This window comes from Phoxinus phoxinus (genome assembly GCF_949152265.1).
Source record: "Phoxinus phoxinus genome assembly, chromosome: 12".
In the NCBI taxonomy this organism is placed as follows: domain Eukaryota; kingdom Metazoa; phylum Chordata; class Actinopteri; order Cypriniformes; family Leuciscidae; genus Phoxinus; species Phoxinus phoxinus.
The window spans coordinates 14,625,642-14,644,639 of record NC_136887.1 but is presented as its reverse complement, the minus strand read 5'-3'; the positions used below and the strand labels follow the sequence as shown (position 1 = coordinate 14,644,639).

Here is an 18,998-nt window from a genome sequence, read left to right as displayed (position 1 = left end):
TGCTTGGCCAGGGTGGCCACCAGATTCACGGTAATTTAAATATAAGCTGTTTTTTTCCCTCGCTTCTCTTCTTTGCTACAGCCTTGTAGCCAATATTTTGAAGAAAAACATAACATAATGGATAAATGTTAACATTGTTCTAAAAAGAAGGGAAATGCACTTACAAACTATAAAACCGGATGTAAAATGTCATATGTATTTTAATGAAACGAGTTCAAGTCAATTTGGACTTTCACAAAAGCATGTGTTTTACTGTTGACTGAGCAAACTTATAATAAAAAATGTTAACCATAACACTTTTTGCCATTAATTATAACATACCATATATTAATGATAACATTATTAAGAGTATAATAATAAAGGGAAATATATAAGAAATATATTAAGAATTGAAATGTATAACTGTTGCTGGAGTCAACAAAAATATGAAAATGTTGGATATTCAACAAAAATATTTTGTTAAGTTAGTCCTGTTATGTCATCTGTCTAGATTTTGTTCAAGCTTTCTGTCACATGAACAAAACAAGAACAAAACGAGAACAAAACACATGAACAAAAACAAGCTTTTTGTTCAAGCTTTTCTTGCCACTGAAGGCAAGTTGAATGAAACCTCATGCAGTTTTATGAAAAACACAAAATAAACCAAACCAAATGACAATGGTAGGGTTGGCAATTTTTTTCATAAACACTTTTTATCATTCTGGTTTAAACTCTCTTCATATCCTGGTAGCAATCAATAGTAAAAGTAAGTATTATAATAATAATTTGTTACATTTATAAAGTGCTTTTTCTGAGACCTCAAAGCGCTTTACATAGAAGGGGGGGGGGGGGGGGGGATCTCCTCAACCACTACCAATGTGCAGCATCCGCTTGGATGATGCGACGGCAGCCATATTGCGCCAGAACGCCCACCACATTGGCATTTTGGGATTTGTAATGACCACAGAGAGTCAGGACCTCGGTTTAACGTCTCATCCGAAGGACGGAAGTAGTCTAAATGTCAATAAATGTAGCCTATCTGTGGAAGTCTCAGGACCAAAAAAAAAATTTCATCCATACCTCTACTACACAATCTGTTCGCACATCACTCGTCATCAGCGCATTTTATGAGGCTTTAAGACGCTGCATAGCGACTCAATGGGAAACGCCCTTGGGGACTGCTGATTGTCTGAAGCCATATAGAATCACGCTAATTCATTGGCTGATGGCTCGGGCGCCTCCTCAGCGGAGCTACGTCACTCACTCTTAATACAGTCTGCTCCTCAGATTTCCCAACGTAGAAGCCCCCCTTGGCAGTTCGAAGAGCGTGGCAGTGAACGCAGCATCTCGTTCCCTATTCAGAGAACACAGTTATTCCGGGACGTTCTCTTTCATAGGTTCACTCAACGCAGCGATGACGCAATAGGAGTGAAATACCGCATATGCCAAACTAAGCACTGCAAGATCTGGCCCAAGAACTCTCTCTCTCTCTCTCTCTCTCTCTCTCTCTCTCTCTAGGTGAAGGAAGCTTCTGCACCTCATAAGTCAAAGAAATTACGTCTCTCATCCAATGAGAGATCCTGTGCTTAGAGGCGACGAGCCCTTCGGCCCCAAAGCATACAAACAACTGAGACGACTTGCGCTACTGGCCAGAGCGGTCCACATACACTTTTAAAGCCGAACAGGTCAATGCAATTGGACACCAAGAATAAAAGAACATCTATTAGAAGGCACACAAGCGTTATCAATGCTCTCCTGAACATTAGCGGACAGACCAGAAGCCATTAGCAGCCACCCCTGATCGGCCACACCCACAGTCTCCATATCTCGGGTTGAGGATGCTAAATCTTGCCCTGGAGCTGAAACAACAGCTCCAGAAACTCTCCTAATTGGAGTTTCATACGGGGACCCCTCCTCTAGCGAGCTCAGCTCCGAAAACCACGTCTGGGATGGCCAGAACAGCGCTACCAATAGTAGGCGAATTATGCATTCCCTCACCCTGCAAATGACTGCAGGGATAAACTTGACCGGAGGGAATGCATATAGTCTCAAATCCGTCCATGGATGATTAAAGGTACCTATCCCCAGAGGTGTCGGATGAGACAGGGAGAACCACAGAGGGCACTGAGTTGAGTCTTGCGACGCAAAGAGCTACCGTTTGGATGTTCAGCATCCATTCCCCCGACCTGAGTTTCTGTGTCGACAGGAAGTCCGCTGAGGTTCAAGGCTCCTGGAACGTGAACTGCTTTCTTCAGGGTGTGCAATGCGAACATCCCTGGTGATTTATATGGGACACCACTGCCATGTTGTCCATCCTGACAATAACATGACAGGCTATCAGAGAAGTGATCCAGAGCCAGAGAGTCGACTCGCAACTCTAGGCAGTTTATGTGCCAAGAAAGAAGCTTGCCCATCCAAACACAGCAAGCCGGTCCACCCTCGAAGACCACAACACAACCAGTCAGGGAAACGTCCATCGTCATAACCTGACGGTGGCAAACCATGCCCATCTTGACCCCTTGAAGCAAAGAGGTAGGGTATTTCCACCTCCAGAGAAAAAGAAAGCCACTGTGCAATACTCTCAGCAGACGGAAGACTGACCAAAAAGGGTGAATGCCCCTGAGCTTCGTCCACCACAGGAATGGCCTCATATGAAGCAGACCCAAAGGCAGCGCAGGATACCCAAGAAAATAGTCCGCTGAGAAGGTGTTAAGACACTCTTCTGACCATTCAGCCTGAGACCAAGAGACTAGAGGTGGTGGAGAAGGACGTCCCTGTGACAACACACTAACTCTCTGGATTGAGCCAGAATGAGCCAGTTCCCTAGGCAATTTAGCACACGAATGCCCTGGAGACTCAACAGGGCCAGAGCTGAATCCATGCACTTGGAGAACGTCCGTGGAGCCAAAGCCAGACCAAATGGAAGGACCAGATATTGATATGCCTTTCCCACAAAGGCGAACCTGAGGAACCCCCTGTAGTCAAGTCAAGTAAAATTTGATTTCTATAGCACATTTAAAAGCAACAGTGTTACGCCAAAATGCTGTACAGTAAGACAATGTGCAAATCAAAGAATATAATCCAAATAATAGATAATATAAAATCTATCAATACCTGTACTGCGACCTGTACTGTGGAATGACCTGGATGTTGAAACAGGCGTCCTTCAGGTTCGTGGTAACAAACCAATCCCTTGCTCGGATCTGAGACCAGGATAGTTTATAACGCCAGCATCTTGAACTTTCCTTAGTAGAGGGAAAAATTCAGACAACGTAGGTCCAATATGGGGCGCAGACCCCCGCCCTTCTTCGGAACGAGGAAGAAGCGACTGTAAAAGCCGTGGTTCAACTCCGAAGGAGAAACCTCCCCTTTCGCTCCCTTCAAGAGGAACAACGTCACTTCCTGCTGTAGAATAGAAGCCTCTATGGCGCTTTTCGTAACAGTGGGATGAACCCCATCGAAGCAAGGAGGATTAGAGAGAGTATCAGAATTGGATTGTTCGTAGTACCCAGCGCAACACACCTGGCAGAAGCTTTCACTTTGCCAGGTGGTAAGAAAAAGGTTGCAAAGAAATGGGCTCTGGTAGGGGACCGGCCGCCGGAGCTTCTGTGCATCAGCCGGCGAGAGGCGGAGGGCACAGCCCTAAAGTTGCTGGAGGAGGCCCTGAGGTACCCTCTGACAGTGAAGATTAGCCCATTAGGGCTACTAAGGGAGTTTCTCTCACTCTGGGGTCTGACATACAGGCTGGAGCATCAGACGCGGGGAGAAAGCCAGATGCGTCTCCCGTCGCGGGTGAAGCAACTAAAGCGAGAAGAGGTGTTGAGGGGAGATAGCCTGAAGCGTCTCCGTCCTTCGATACAGGAAGATGGTGTTGATAACCTAACTCCAGAAGCGTGCATGGCAGCAGGTATAACAGATTTTGATTCGAAGAGCATCTCGAGAGGGAACAGATAAGCTTCTGCGGTCTGTCCCTCCCTCTTGAGATGGGGGAAGCTCTACGTTTCCTGGCACAAAGTTCAGGAATGACCCTACGACGCTGAAGCAGCTGATTTATCTGGCTGCTTCAGGTCAACGGTCCTACAGGGGCACTGATGAGGGACGGGACGAGAATAAGCTCTCCAAAATACTGCACTGTGCGTGCAGTATGCTTAGTCGCACGCAACGGCAGGACAGTAGCTCTGAGGAGCTCCTTGACTGCTTCTGGTGTCAGGCCCCGGCCCGTCCATTTCCTTAAGGACGCCTATTTAGTAGGCCCGAAGAATGGCCATGGTATAGAGCTGCCATGTATGATTTGCCCACAAGGGGCGGAAATGGTCCTACAGGGCTTAGAAGGGGGAAGTGTTCGGGACTTTCAAGAGGGAGCAAGAAGGCGAAAGGTGAGCGGCCAGCATGTCCTTAACTGCTGGATGTATAGCCCTGCCCCACAGAACCAACCAGGTTTGTGAAGTCAGAGGCCACCGCATTAGTCAGACAAGTGGAAAAATGTCAGCTTCCTTCTAATGGGGCGCAAATTAGATTGGTCACTCAAAAAAGCTTGTCGAGCACGGAGAACTGAGAATAGCGAGGTTTGACAGGCCACTCAATGTTGAGCTTCTCAGTAGCGTGAGTTAGCATGTCCACAAGCTCAGTGTAGGCCGCAGAAGGCCGCGGGCCCAAAATCCCAAATCAAAGCCCAATCAAAGTAATAACTAAGTAGCACTGAAGGAAGCCATAGTTAAAATAGGAAACACTGAGGTTGTACAAGAAGGGAAATTACAAAGCTGTGCAAAATGCAGAGGTGAATACAATTACAGAAAATGTAGAAACAGAGTGAATCTGATGTGTTGCAGATGTGGAGGGGCCCATAAATAGTGCTTGGTACAGTGGTTGCCAGGCTAGGAAAGAGGCAGAAAAAGTAAAAAAAAGTCTCAGGCTTGACCATTGCGGAAGCAATCAAAAAGTGTCTGGAGAGCATTGCAGGTGGGTGAAATGCCTTTGGTAAACATGTGCCAACAACTGAAATTATTTTATTGGATATTAGTGAAAGGATGCAAGAACGGTCACCCTGTAAAAGATGTTCTTAAGAACTGAATATGAATATTCACAATTAGCCGGTTTTTGATGTATGCTAATAATGAGGCACAAATAATTTTTATTTTTATTTTAATTATGAAACCCGACAGTGACAGTATCAGCTTTACCTCCATGGTTAATTCCAATGCCATTGGTCGATTTTGAACTTGCTAGGAGAAATAAATGATCATCAGAGGAGGACCTCAAAATATTTGTTGGTGGAACAATATTTAGATCAAGAGTTATCATTATTGTGCTTGAATATTTACTGCTCAAAAGATCCTGAAACTAGGGATAACAGCTGCAGCAGCTGCACTTTAAGTAGGTAAAAGAACATCTAATAATTTATACGTTTACTTTAGCAATTCAATTGGCCCTTCAATGGGCGGAAGAGATTCATTAAAGTGGTTATTGATTCTTATTCTTTATCAAGCCTCATAAGCTTAAAAATGGAAAATCTGACTCAAGACGGGATATTCTTATAGAAACACTTCAGATCCTGTTCAGAAGCAATTAAAGTCTACTTTTTGGGGATTCTTGCTCATATGGAGATTATGAAAACAAAATGCTTTAAAGTGTTCAATTGTAAAGAAGTGTATTATTGAACACTTTAAAGCATTTTGTTTTCATAATCTCCATATGAGCAAGAATCCCCAAAAAGTAGACTTTAATTGCTTCTGAACAGGATCTGAAGTGTTTCTATAAGAATATCCCGTCTTGAGTCAGATTTTCCACACATCTCCACACATGTGTGTCCACATCTCTTGCCATCTATTCTTAATTAACTGTTTGATTAACTTTGATTAGCTTTCCCCAGAGGGACAATAACATTTACAAGACATTTATTCGACTTAAAGAAGTAGCCTAGGTATTGTGTGAGAAGTTTGAGGCTTTAAAAGTTCCTCGACTTCGTATTGAAAACACAGCTTTGAATCAATCACTTTTTAAAATAGGTAAACGTATTACAGAATTGTGCAGCAAATGTGATTAACCAGAAACAGTCGAACGTGTTTTTCTAAAATGTGTTGGTTATAATAAAGAAAGATCTCAGCTTATAAAACAGGAATTTATTGAACAATAATTTGAAAGTGACCACAACTTTATTAGAATACCTACAGAAAGTTTGATTAGAGGAATTTAGTTGTTTCCCCTCTACATCAATGCTCCTCCAGTATGTGGCAGAAATGCACCAAAACCTCTATTAAATTCAAAAGAAGAAAATAAACATGAATTGAAAACATGAAACAAGAACCAAAATCTATAGACAAAAGTGACAATTATCAATAAAATCTCTTACAAAGATCTCTGAAATTTCAAAGTTTATATCATAAGTTTTTCATTTTGAAAACGAGTATCTCTAACATGACAACGTCTACAAAAAAATGGTCAATATAGAAAGCCTGAAAGTAAAAAAATATTTGTAAGTAAGCGGCAATAATGGCACGGCTCAGGAAATACAACATTCTTTAATTAATAAATTCAACAGGAAATCTCAGGAGATAATACACAATGTTTAACACAAACGACACAGAACAATGAACAGACATAACTAAGGGTTTAAAAACACAGACAGAGTAATCAATGTAAAACAGAACAGGTGTAGATCTAATTAACAATCAAGGAGACTAAGGAACACCGACGGGCAGGCAGACAGGGAAAACCTAACACAAAGACAATAAAACCAAACATAACCGTTATAATCATTTATATTCAAAATGGTTTATGAGTTGAATATCCATCAATTTTGTTACTAATTTTCTATACACTAACTTTCAAAAGTTTGGAGAAAGAAGTCTCTTATATGCTCCCACATTTATTTGTTCAAAAATACACACACAAAAAAAACAGTAATAATTATTGTCAAAATTTATTTTAGAAAAATTTAAATGTAATTCATTCCTGTGATGCAAAGCTGAATTTTCAACATCATTGGTCCAGTCTTCAGTGTCACGTGATCCTTCAGAATTTTTTTTTACAGTGCATACAGCTAATTTAAGACTACACCGATTTTTATTTATTTCTAAATAGGGCTTTATTTAGGGCCTAACCATTGTTGCCACTCACCCTCAGTTTCTTAGTTTCATGCCTCCATCTGAACCCATGCTAGACGCTGGAGGCTGTCTCATGGACACCTACGGTATGACAGGTAATTTAGTTGAGTTAAACTCACATCCTGGGCAGCGATGAACCAGCAGCTGTTATGCTGGGCAGGACAGAACTGGAGTATCGCAGGGGGGGAAAAGCTCAGAAAAGCTATGGCCATAATCAGAGCTCCGCTGATAAAGAGGCATGCAACCCTGTCTTTCCTCCGATAAGACCCGGAAAAGCTGATTATTCTATCCCTGGTCTCTTTCTCGCATGCTCTCTCTCCCTCTCTCTGTCATTCTCCTTCCATTGTGGCCGGAGGACAAGGTCTGTTATTTTTAGAGATGTGCGTCCATGTTATCTGACTTGTTCTTTTCAACGCCTCTGAAGAGTGGCCCACTATTGTAACTGTGTGACCTTTCTCTTTACCTCTCAGTGGCCCCATATTTGACTTGAATTGACAGTCATCCACATTACGCATTCTATTATATTTCATCTGTAAATGCTGGCTTGGGTGGATGTGGTGGAGAGGGGGAATTGTGTTTACCTATATGTGTGGAGAGGCCAGAGAGATGCCCAAGGACAATCTATTAATCATTTGAAGTGGCAGCAAATGTGGATCTCCCAAGTCTTCGCATGCACAGCCATGCACCCTTACCTCTCTATGTCAAGCAAATTGTGCCATTCTGCACACTAAGCAGAGCACTTTTGTGTTGTCAATCAAGGGTGACTCCAGCCTTTACAAAAATAGTACACACACATAAACAAAATTAAAAACAAAAGTATAGGTTTGGGTACAGTGTAGAAAGAAAAAAAGATGTTGCCTTCAATTTTTAAGTACAATCAACTTGGTTGTTTAAGTCATTTAAACTTAAATTTACAATAAACTGACTTAAAAAAATGAGTTGAATCTTGTATAATTCATAAAAAAGTTGAAAATGTATTAATTACTTCAATGAGCTCATTGTTTCTGCCTTAAATTATTACATTGTTTAAATTAATAACATTTTAGCAAACTGCATGTGTGATTTGTAGGCTATATGTACTTCTGAAATACTTCACTTAGACAGTTAACTCTGATTACAGATCACTCTAAATTGTAATGTGGACTGCATGAAAAGCGCTTTATACAAATAAATCTGAATTTAACTTAATTTGAGTTTTTTTGTTGTCATAACTTTTTGATTCTATTTTTTTTTACGGTGTGTTAACAAAACCATTTTGTGGGTTGATGTATATAGGCTAGAGTTTACACTCTTAAAAAAGGTGTGACTCAAAGGATTCTTGACTCAAATTAATTTGTGCCAAAAAGGTTCAATAAAAGGAGGAATGTTTTAAATGATTGCTATAATTGTGATAATGTATGTTTGCGAGCTGTTTAATTCATAAAAATGAATAAACAATAAATTAAAACAAATATAATTAATTAAAACTACTTTAAAAAATAATCACATGGGAACCACTAAAAGGTTGTGGTGCCTATCAGAACTTTTAAGATTCTGTAGAACCTTAACTTTTTGTCTAATAGTGATATAAGATAAAATATAAGATAATTAAGATGAAAGGGTAACACTTTACAATAAGGTTCATTAGTAAACATTAGTAAGTGTATTAACTAACTAACATAAACTAATAATGAACAAAACATTTGTTACAGTAGGCTATTTATTCATCTTTGTGTTAATAAAAACACAGCTGTTCATTGTTTGTTCATGTTAGTTCACATGCATTAACTAATGTTAACAAATACAACCTTTGATTTTAATAATGTATTAGTAAATGTTGAAATTAATATTAACTAAAATGAATCAATTCCGTAGAAGTATTGTTCACTATTAGTTCATGTAGGCCTATAGTTAATGTTTACCAATTAACCTTTACATTGTAAAGTGTTACGGATAAAAGTTATATATATTTTTTTTGTTTAAGAGTGATATAGTTTTAACATTAATCTCAGCTGGTTTCGAACTGGATTGATCATTGCAATGACCACCAACTTCTAATCGGGTCAAAGCGCTTACTCTGAAGACCTGTCCAATCAAATCACGTGATACGCTAAACAGAACAATGTCCTCTGAAGCATTTGCACCTTGGGATTATTTCTAGACGTTTACAGCGCAAAGTACTGGTTCATGTCCTCACTGAAACACATGAGAAACATTGGTCCTTAAATATTATTATTATTATTATTTAAAATATTAGCAATTATTTAGGTGCGAATTTAGGTTGATATGTGGACACTTTTCCCCAGTCATCTCAATGGAAAAGTGTCCCAAATTCAACCTGAATCCACCATATTTTGATTTATATTGATAAGTTGTGAAATTTTATTTTATAGTGTCTAAACTTAATTTTGTTTACCAAATTATAAACGTCACATAATTGAGAAAAAAAGCTGTGCATTGTTTTTAAATCTATAATATTAATAACAATAATTCTTATAAACACTAAAGTGCTTGAACCATCGTAAAGAATAATTTATTTAATTACTACAAATGTTAATTATTATTATAGCCTATTGTTGTTGTGTTAATATTTAAATAGTTATTCTACACAAACAAAATAATAATTGCATACATTCTTGAAAAACCTTTATTATGTTCTTTCGAAAAGGTTACATATCAAACTTACACAGGCAATAATAACAAAACCTTAATTCGAGCGGTACTTTCTGGCTATAGCCTACACAAAGAAAAAAAATGCTTATAATAATAGGATTGTTCTTTGCTGTTCTTTTATAAATTGGTTGCAGTCTACCATTGATCTATCCACGTCAAAATTTAATTAAAATGTGAAAGAAAGAAAGAAAGAAAGAAAGAAAGAAAGAAAGAAAGAAAGAAAGAAAGAAAGAAAGAAAGAAAGAAAGAAAGAAAGAGAAAGAAAGAAAGAAAGAAAATAAAAAAAAGAAAGTCGCACGAACTTTATGCTTTACAGGCCTCATAGGCTACAATCTGGTGAAAATTATAAATTAGATAGTCCACGTGCGGCTAATCTCTCATCATTTAACTCAAGTGCAAGCAAATTATTCAGACAGTTTTTAAAGTAGCCTATACGGGAAATTTTAAAGCCAATGAACGTGTCTTGCATCTGACAGAGCAAAACCATCTCGGCCAGGATTCTGTCTACTCAATAATCATCAATTATGAAAATGTCGTTTGAGTGTAAATGTCCATAGAAATGACATGCAGGTAATGCCGTTTTTGTTCACCACGCTCGGATGCCGTGTAGTGAGGGAACCCCGCTGCTGGACTGAAAAGAAGCCTGGACGTTATTCAGATCCCCAACTCCAAAGTTCATGTAGCTGCTGTTTGACTGCGAGGGCGGGATGCTGGACATGCTCGATGGATAGTTACATGAGTAGTTCGTGTTGCCTGGACTCGGGAAATTACTAAACGCAGGGTAGGTGTTGTAGGTGAAATGATTGATCCCCACATTATACGAGGTGTTATACGTGGACGTGTCTCCCAGGCACGGTTTCCCATCCCGAACCAGCACCGGCACCGAGATGCGTCTCGGCGGGGCGATGCCCACCATCTCCAGGGTCTGATCCTGACGCTGCCTCTTGCACTTGTAGCGTCTGTTCTGGAACCAGATCTTCACCTGTGTGGAGGTGAGCTTGAGCACGTTGGCTAAATGATCTCTCTCAGGTGCAGAGAGGTATTTCTGCTGTTTGAAGCGTCGCTCCAGCTCGTACACCTGCGCTTGAGAGAAGAGAACACGAGGCTTCCTCCTCTTCCTCTGTTTGGGTCGATCCGGATCATCCAGCTTCAGATCTTCACTCGGATCTTCCTGGGAGCAGCTGATGTCTGAAAATAGTCGATAATTAATCAAAGTTTATTTAACTGATATAATTCATGGGACACACTGTAAATTTATCATTATAAAATCTTTCTTTCCACACTGTGAAAAATTATATGATCAATTAGTTATGACAACATTGCTTTAACTCATCAAAATAAGTTAAGCAATTTACTTTTTTTAAGCTATAAGCTACAAGATTCAACTCCTTTTTTAAAGCCAGTTTAATGTAATTTAAGTTGAAATGACTTAAACATCCAAGTTGATTGCACTTAAAAACTTAATGCAGCAACTTTTTTTTAAAATGAATAATTTATTGGCTACTTGTTTTTTTTATTATTATTAATATAAGTGCAGTGACCTTTTCACTTCAGGCTGTAGCTTTTGAACCTATTTGGATTTAAAAAAACAAAACAAATAAAACTTACTTTAAAACTTATACATGTTCAATTGAGTATAATGTTGTGCACTTTATGGCAGATACTTTTAAGCGTCAATTTAATCATGAACTTTATTTTCGGGATAAAACGATTATTAAATTAAAAATAACTAAAAATCACAAAAAAATATGATTTATGGCTTGGTAATTAATTAGCATATTAGGTTATAATTAATTGAGACACTTTGGGAAACACGCAAATGTTTAAACACTTCAATTACACATTCTTTAAATTTGTTTTTCCATTTGATATTTTAAATAAACAGGAAACACAGTTTCCAATAAATGTCCGACTTCTCACCTTTTTTCTCTTTGTCTTCAAACGTGTCATCCGTTTTTGCGTCTTTAACATAGTCCATTTCTAAGAAATTCTTCCCATAATAGGCAGCAGTCCCGAAGTTCTTACTGCCTTTGTCGTCCTGCAGGTCTTCGCTGAAGAGAGAGGCTCCGGATGGCATTTCCATGAACTGCTCTTGTTTGAAAGTGGACAGCATGCAGGATGAGGTCGGAATGAGGGCACTGTCCAGCCGCTGAGACATGTCCAGAGAGACCATGTCCTCCTGATTCTGCTCCAGGTTCAATATGTCCCGCACTGAGAAAGGAGTGGAAGTCATTTGGCTGGAAAACATTGCCATGGAGTGATGGTCCTCTTGGGCAGTCCGGTTGGCATTTATCAGGGGTGCCTCGTTTAGTGAATAAGGTTAATCTGTTGTGTTTAGAGGTCTTAGCACGTTCATCTTTCTAATAGACCCCTCATAACACACTTTCGGGGTGTAAGGTAAGTCTAAATGACGGCATAGGCTACTGTAGTGAGGCAGAGGGCGGGGTCAGCTGCGCGTATGGCATTTCACAGCTTTTTATTGGTCGGTGACGCATAATATTAAAATGACTTGTAAGACCTCCATACAAGTATGTGCATAAGAAACAATTTCCACCCATTTTAACAACTTTACTAACACAAACAAATCGCATTGTTGTATATTTTTTTAATGGTCTTAATACTGATAACTTGTGTTGCCTGTTTTTATTACCTACATAATTCACATCGATGCTTTTTCATGGTGGCAAAAGTGGAGTCTGTCAGTTCTAAAGATGAATTTAAGTCATCCGTTTTAATTATTGGCCTACATATGATGTGGCAAATAGATATTTTGCCTGGAACTGACCGCGCGCAAGATTGCGCTCTCAGCTTGTTTGTTTTCTTCTTAATTGCTTGATCCAGAGGAAACAACAGGCCAGAGAGGAGTTTTCTCCAAGGGATCAGACACTGCCGTTGCTGGAACCTGAAACCAGCAATGACAAACCCAACTGTCTACCACTGAAAGATTCTGGTGCCACTGGGTTTGTTATCAAGACGTGATAACAGATGACAACAAACCAGAAACCCACCCACGCCGAACAGCCGCATGCAGCAGAAGAGCAACACATGTCCATTCATAGAAAATATAGACCTGTGTGGCGGAAATTGGTCCAAAGCAGACCTTGCTGGGACATCTGTGATTGATAGTTTGCTAACACTTTACACTGGGCAGTGTGCCTGTTACACATAGCAGGTCTACTGGTTTGCACATCTAACTGATTCAATTGAATTGAATGTATTTTTAATTAGTCTGTATTAAATCAAATTAATTGGTATTCATTAATTATATAATATCATATATTCATTTGACTTAGGCCTGTTTTAGATATCAAAATATGTTACACGTTATTTTAAGGTAGGCTATGCGTGTTGCAGTGTAATAATAAACTATACACGTATAGCCTTAGGCTTAGAATTGGTGTTTGGTTTAGGGTTAGTTGCATTATGCATAGTTATTACTAAGTAGTAACGTGTAACTACGTCACCTTAAAATAAAGTGTTACCTTTTATTTTAATGTGTAACACTTTATTTTACAGTGTAGTTACATGTACTTGCATATTTCCATGCAACCCTCAACCAGATCCTAATCCAACCCATAGGCTACATGTTGTTAATTAATATAACTCAATAACTAAATATAATTATACTGTAACAATGTAATTATAACACTTAAAATAAAGTGTTTCTGTATTTCTTGTACCTTTTCATTTTATATCATAACACTTTTCACTATTCTATCACATGTTTCTGTAATTTATTATGTAATTGAGTTTGAGTAATTCTTCACACAACAAAAAAATATGACAAGACCTCTATATTAATATGCATTATATATAATAGCGCTGCAAAACGAACACTAATCCAGGTTTTTGGCATCATCAGTATCCCGTTCCTCTGGATATTAGCCACGAGTTGTGCTTGTGTGCAGAGGAGACAGACAGTATTATCGTTTATTTGATCTCTAACGGTTAAATGGTGCCCGTGTCTGCACTATAGAGCTTCATGTTTATAGTTTTGCAGAAAATCTGAGTCTGAGTCTCAGACAGGCGTTTCTGATAAATGGACGCAAGCACTTTTCTCTATGAGCGAATCAACACTCCCTTATCCATCGCTGCAATAATTGGTGAAATAAAGTAAACTGACTGCAGTTATGGAAACTGCTTTATATCACGATGATTTATTAGGCATCTCCTCTGCTGCAGTCAGTGACAGTCCTCAAGACGGATGGAGCTGAAAACTTGCACGTTTTCGAGAGTTTACCACGATTTTTTTGTTTCTGAGACAGGGGTTGCTTGAATAATTCGTCTTGTTTGATGCATTTGTGTTAAATATTATGACAGACTACACGGTCAAGAGAAGAAGAGGCACAAACTCCCACTAAGCAACTGCATCTGAAGGTTTGTCTTTCAACAGCGCATTTGGAGCAGATAAAGAGTTGGATAACGTTCTTGAACACTTCCTGTAGGCCGACCTGTTTAGGAAATGATGGGGCAGAGGGGTGAGATGGGTGTTATCTAAATGAGTCTGCTGCAGTGATGAAACCACAGACCTCTTCATCCCTGTCAATCACTTCCAAATTGAACACCTCCTGAAGGAAGCTCATGCCGTAAGACCTCTGGGGATTTTCAAATACTCTTTTTTCAACACATTTTGACGAGGAGGCAGTTGCGTTCTTCAAGGCCATGACCTGCACTCTTAAAAATAACGTTTTTTTTTATTGGCATGGAGAACCTTTAAAATCCAGAGAGCCTTACAAATGCACAAAATGTTCATTGTAATGGAAAAAAAAGATATTTAGATTATTAAAATGTTCTTCACAATAAGAACTAAAATGGTTCTTTTAAACACTAACAAGCGTCAAAAACGTTTATTTTATTAAATATAATTAAACATAGGCTAAATGTTTCCTTTACATGTGATTGTGATGTTTGTTTGAAACATGTCTTATTGTGTTAAATTATTATTATTTTTTATTATGCAACATTTCGTTATGTAGGCTATATAATTAGGCTATATATAAAATGTCATATTAGTTTATCTTTGGTTTAATCAATAACTTTTTTATATATATAGCATAGGCCTACTTTTTGCGTGCTACATGTTTTTATCTGCAATAACTTTTACATTTGAACAATTTCAAGTCTTTCACTTTTCCCCAGTTGTTTCCGGTGTTTGTTCGTGAGTTCATCCAGCAGTTTTGCGACAAATGGATCACGTGTCAGTTAAATTAAGGCCTGCACAGAGTTATAACAAGGAAAGAAAATTTAAAGCGACATATATCAGTGCGGATGTCTTTGCATTTGTGGAGATTGCTGAAAATATTATTTTATTGTCATGAATTTTGTATTGATCCATGAAAGTCAAGTGCACATTTATAATTCAGTCCAGTATCGAAGTAAATTGAAATGATGCAAAGTTGTAAATTGCAAAACAAAACAAAACGTTAAGGTTTTTCATGTTTTTGAAAGAAATGTATTATAGGGTGCATTTATTGTCAAAACTTCAGTAAAACAGTAATACTGTGACATATTATTACAATTTAAATGAACTGGTTTCTGTTTAAATAAAATTTAAAATGTAATTCATTCTTGTGATGTCAAAGACTGAAATTTCAGTCTTCAGTCACTGTCAGAAATCATTCTAAGATAATTTCTTATGATCATTAAATTGATATAAACTACAGTAAACATTAATAAAGCATACAAAAATATATATTTCAAGTAAATGCTGTTCTTTTTAACTTTCTATAAACTTTCTAAAAATAGTCAATATTAAAATAATAATAATAATAATAAATGTTTCTTAGCAGATCAGGATGATTTCTGAAGGATCATGTGTCACTAAAGTCTGGAGTAATAATGCTGAAAATTCAGCTTAGAATCACAGAAATAAATTACATTTTGCAATATATTACAATAGAAACTAATTAATTTAAATAGTAATAACATGATTTCATAGGGTTTTTACTGTATTTAAATCAAATAAATGCCTTGGTGAGATTAAGAGATTATATACTTTCAAAAAACATTAAGACACATTAATCAAACTTTTGACTGGTAGGCTACTTATAAGTTTAGATATGCTATATATATTGAATGAAGAAGAGAAGAATAAAATCATTACTGTTACTTTAAAGCTGCGCGTTTTGTCATCACATCATTTGTCTTCCATTTCTCGGGCAATAACAGTTTTCTTTCTGAACTCATGTTCGGGGCTTTGGCGGTGGATTAGTCGGGGCAGACAGTAACATGATTGCCCCCTCAGGGAGTCAGATGACCTGCTCTGCTTTGGATGGCTCAGAATAGTTTTGACTACTCGCTCACAGTCACACTGAAACATGTTCATATACTCACATTTCAAAAAGGCTTTGTAACTATATTAATCATAATTATAAGGGGCTTTTGCAGCTGGTTCCTCCCGTATGATTTCACAGGCCATCCGGCAGCTGAGATCATGGAATGCCACTGGATGTGAAGTTTAGACTCCTGGACAAGTCGTCAAAATTCCCTAGATGGAGACCAAATAGGCTACACATATTCTTTATATTATGTATTTATAACATTTTTGTTTTACAGTATAATGTGTTATAGCCTATATTATACAAAAAATAGTTTGCCTATGAAATTAAACTTGGCCTATTAGGCTATACCTCATTTACAAATCTAAACACTTTTCTGTAATGTAGTTCTGCGTAATCCGCCTCCTGGTGGCAGATTTTAACATAGCAGTGTCAATGTTTCATTCACGCACGCCTACTCACAACAGTCAAAACGCTTCTCTATGAAAACATATTTAAACAAATTTCCGTTTTGCAGTTTAGGATTTAGCAAATATATTTATTAAAGATCACATACTAGCAATACAGCTCAGGGAGAAGTTTAAAGTCGGCATGAAACGGAAGTTGCTTTTCTTTTCTTATCTATTGTGTGTAGGCCTATGGTAGGCTACTATGGCCTATCCGAATGAAACGGCTTCTCGAACGAGAACAAAAAAAGTAAAGCGAGACTTTTTTCAATTGGGCAATCCATTGGATGGTTGTGGTTTTCTGTCGCTGTTATCCAGTGGCGTGCAGTGGTGTCCTGAAAATGAGGAGACAAAAAAAGTTTTTTTTTAAATGACAAAAAAAAACCTTCCCTCCTTAACAATATATGGATCCATTTTTGAATTGTGACATATTCAGACAAGTTTATCATGTGCATGATGATACATCACCCAATGTGTTATTATACAATTTAAATAACATTTGCTAGTTGTTCTAGCACAACATGTCCAATATTAAAGGTAAAGGGGGGTTACTTCAAAATAAAAACTATAATTTTTACTCTACAAATCTAAAAACATACTTGTGTCCACCAATCTCTCATTAACAAATAGACACAGAAACACTTTGATATTCTGCATTATACAATGTCAGATCACTATTTACCAGAGACAGAAAATTAGATCAATTAACCTCAAAACTGTTTTTCGACTGACTAAATCTCACAAATGTTGATATTCAGATGAAATCAAAAAGTGCTGATATGACATTTTGTGTCATCGATGGTCAAGCATGTGTCATCTTGCCCCAGATGCATCTTATCCCAACCAACCATATTTTATGTGTGAACTGATGTTCAACTGTTCTTTTAAATAGTTAACGTATGTTTGTATCATCAGTCATCAAGCTCCGTGAACAAACAGAAGACGTAGGCCTAACTTTAATTTCATCAAGCTGATTTGCTCACTAACAAAGTCATAATTTCAATTTTGATTTAATTTGACATAAATCAATGATATCTAAGGGTAGCCTACGTTTACACAACAACGATGTACTAAAAACAGAAAAGTTTTTCCATGGTTTTTCGTGTACAGATGACAACATTGTCAAAATGATCATCATTCACACGGATCCGCGAAAAAGACAAAAAAGAAAGAAGAAAACACTGTATTATTCATGCCAGGCCAGTGGGTGGCGATGTCACTTTGTAAAGAAACATTACGCATATAGACTGAGCACATTATACACATGCACATGACTTCACCTTTTCCATAAATTCATGTTTCTGATAACGATAATGGTATCCTTTACAAAAACTTACGCTTTGAATCCGTTTTTCAAAAGTTCTTGTTTTTCAGGCCCCAAAACGCAGTGTCGTGTAGCTAAATGAACGGCCAAAATGCATAAAAAGTTGAAAACAGTGTCATGTAGCCAATGCCCCCGATTTTTTGCACGTAGGCTACCAATCATAACGAATCATATCCAATCATAGCACGATGGAGGCATTGCCTTCTTTCAAGTGACTTTCCCCCATTTATTCTAAATTACCCCCCTTAGGGGGTCTGTTAAAAGTCAATGGGTTCAGGGGACGCAAGAGAGCGCGTTGACTCCTTCTGTAACTTTTCCTGCAGGTGTCGCTGCTGGACAGTGTTACCTTAGAAAAACACGTATTTTAGACACTTTTTAATTTCACATTTTGTAATATTTTTGCAATATGGATTATTTTCTCATCCAATTTTTTGGAGGAGGCACTGCCTCTCTTGCCTCGGAGGAGGAAACGCCCCTGCTGTGATCTCACGTGATTGACAGGTTGTCCCGCCATCGCTCCAGTATGAATGAATGAGGCAATTATATAGCCCTTTTCATATACTACTGTACACCCAAAGCGCTTTACAATCAGTAAACATGCGAAGATAGTAAGGGGAAGTTACTTTTATTACTATAGCAAATGACATTTAAAAATATATATAGTGGATGTGCACAAATAAACCATTTAATAAAATAAATACTGCAATATTCCATAAAAAAATAATTGTCTTTAATAATAAATGTAATAAGCCTTAATAATAAATACAATAAGCTACCAGTAACTACTTTTTCTGTTATTTTAGCGATTTCTTTTTTTACATTGTGGGTATATTGGGCTATATCCTTCCATATATTGCTACGAATGTGTTCAGTAGGGAATCTAAAGGCATGCAGGCAAACATGATTTTCCTAAATCTATGTTGTTCAGTGTTTGTGATTGAGAAAAGTGATTGGCTATGTTGTCAATACTAAAAAGCTATTTTACACTAAATATAATCGTATTTAAAGCTTAAATGCTACCTGAAAAACTAACACATTTAATTAACCCCAAAAAGGGGTAAGGCTACTCATTAACAAATATGAATCATTTTTTCTTTTGCAAAGCTCCCAAAATCCTACACAAAATCTTTTTTTTTTCTCACACTGAATTACCCTACCCAATTTGAACCATCTTCAATGTTTAACCTTCACATGCATTGTATATAAGTGACCGCTA

At 37.7% G+C, this 18,998-nt stretch overlaps 1 protein-coding gene across 1 annotated transcript; it reads right to left on the bottom strand.

The window, feature by feature from the left end:
* Positions 1 to 10,044: 10,044 nt before the first annotated feature.
* On the bottom strand, positions 10,045 to 12,117 carry nkx2.5 (NK2 homeobox 5). Its single transcript, XM_079630894.1, has 2 exons — positions 11,655 to 12,117; positions 10,045 to 10,922 (listed from the first exon to the last, which is right to left on the bottom strand). Exons 1-2 carry the CDS (start codon positions 11,986 to 11,988, stop codon positions 10,321 to 10,323), a joined length of 936 nt encoding a protein of 311 aa, XP_079487020.1. The 5' UTR covers positions 11,989 to 12,117; the 3' UTR covers positions 10,045 to 10,320.
* Positions 12,118 to 18,998: the final 6,881 nt, after the last annotated feature.

Coding starts and splice junctions, on each gene's coding strand:
- nkx2.5 (XM_079630894.1), bottom strand. CDS start 11,988: ATGGCAATGTTTTCCAGCCAAATGACTTCCACTCCTTTCTCAGTGCGG. Junction 10,923..11,654: donor TGAAGACAAAGAGAAAAAAG/GTGAGAAGTCGG, acceptor GACTATTTTCAG/ACATCAGCTGCTCCCAGGAA.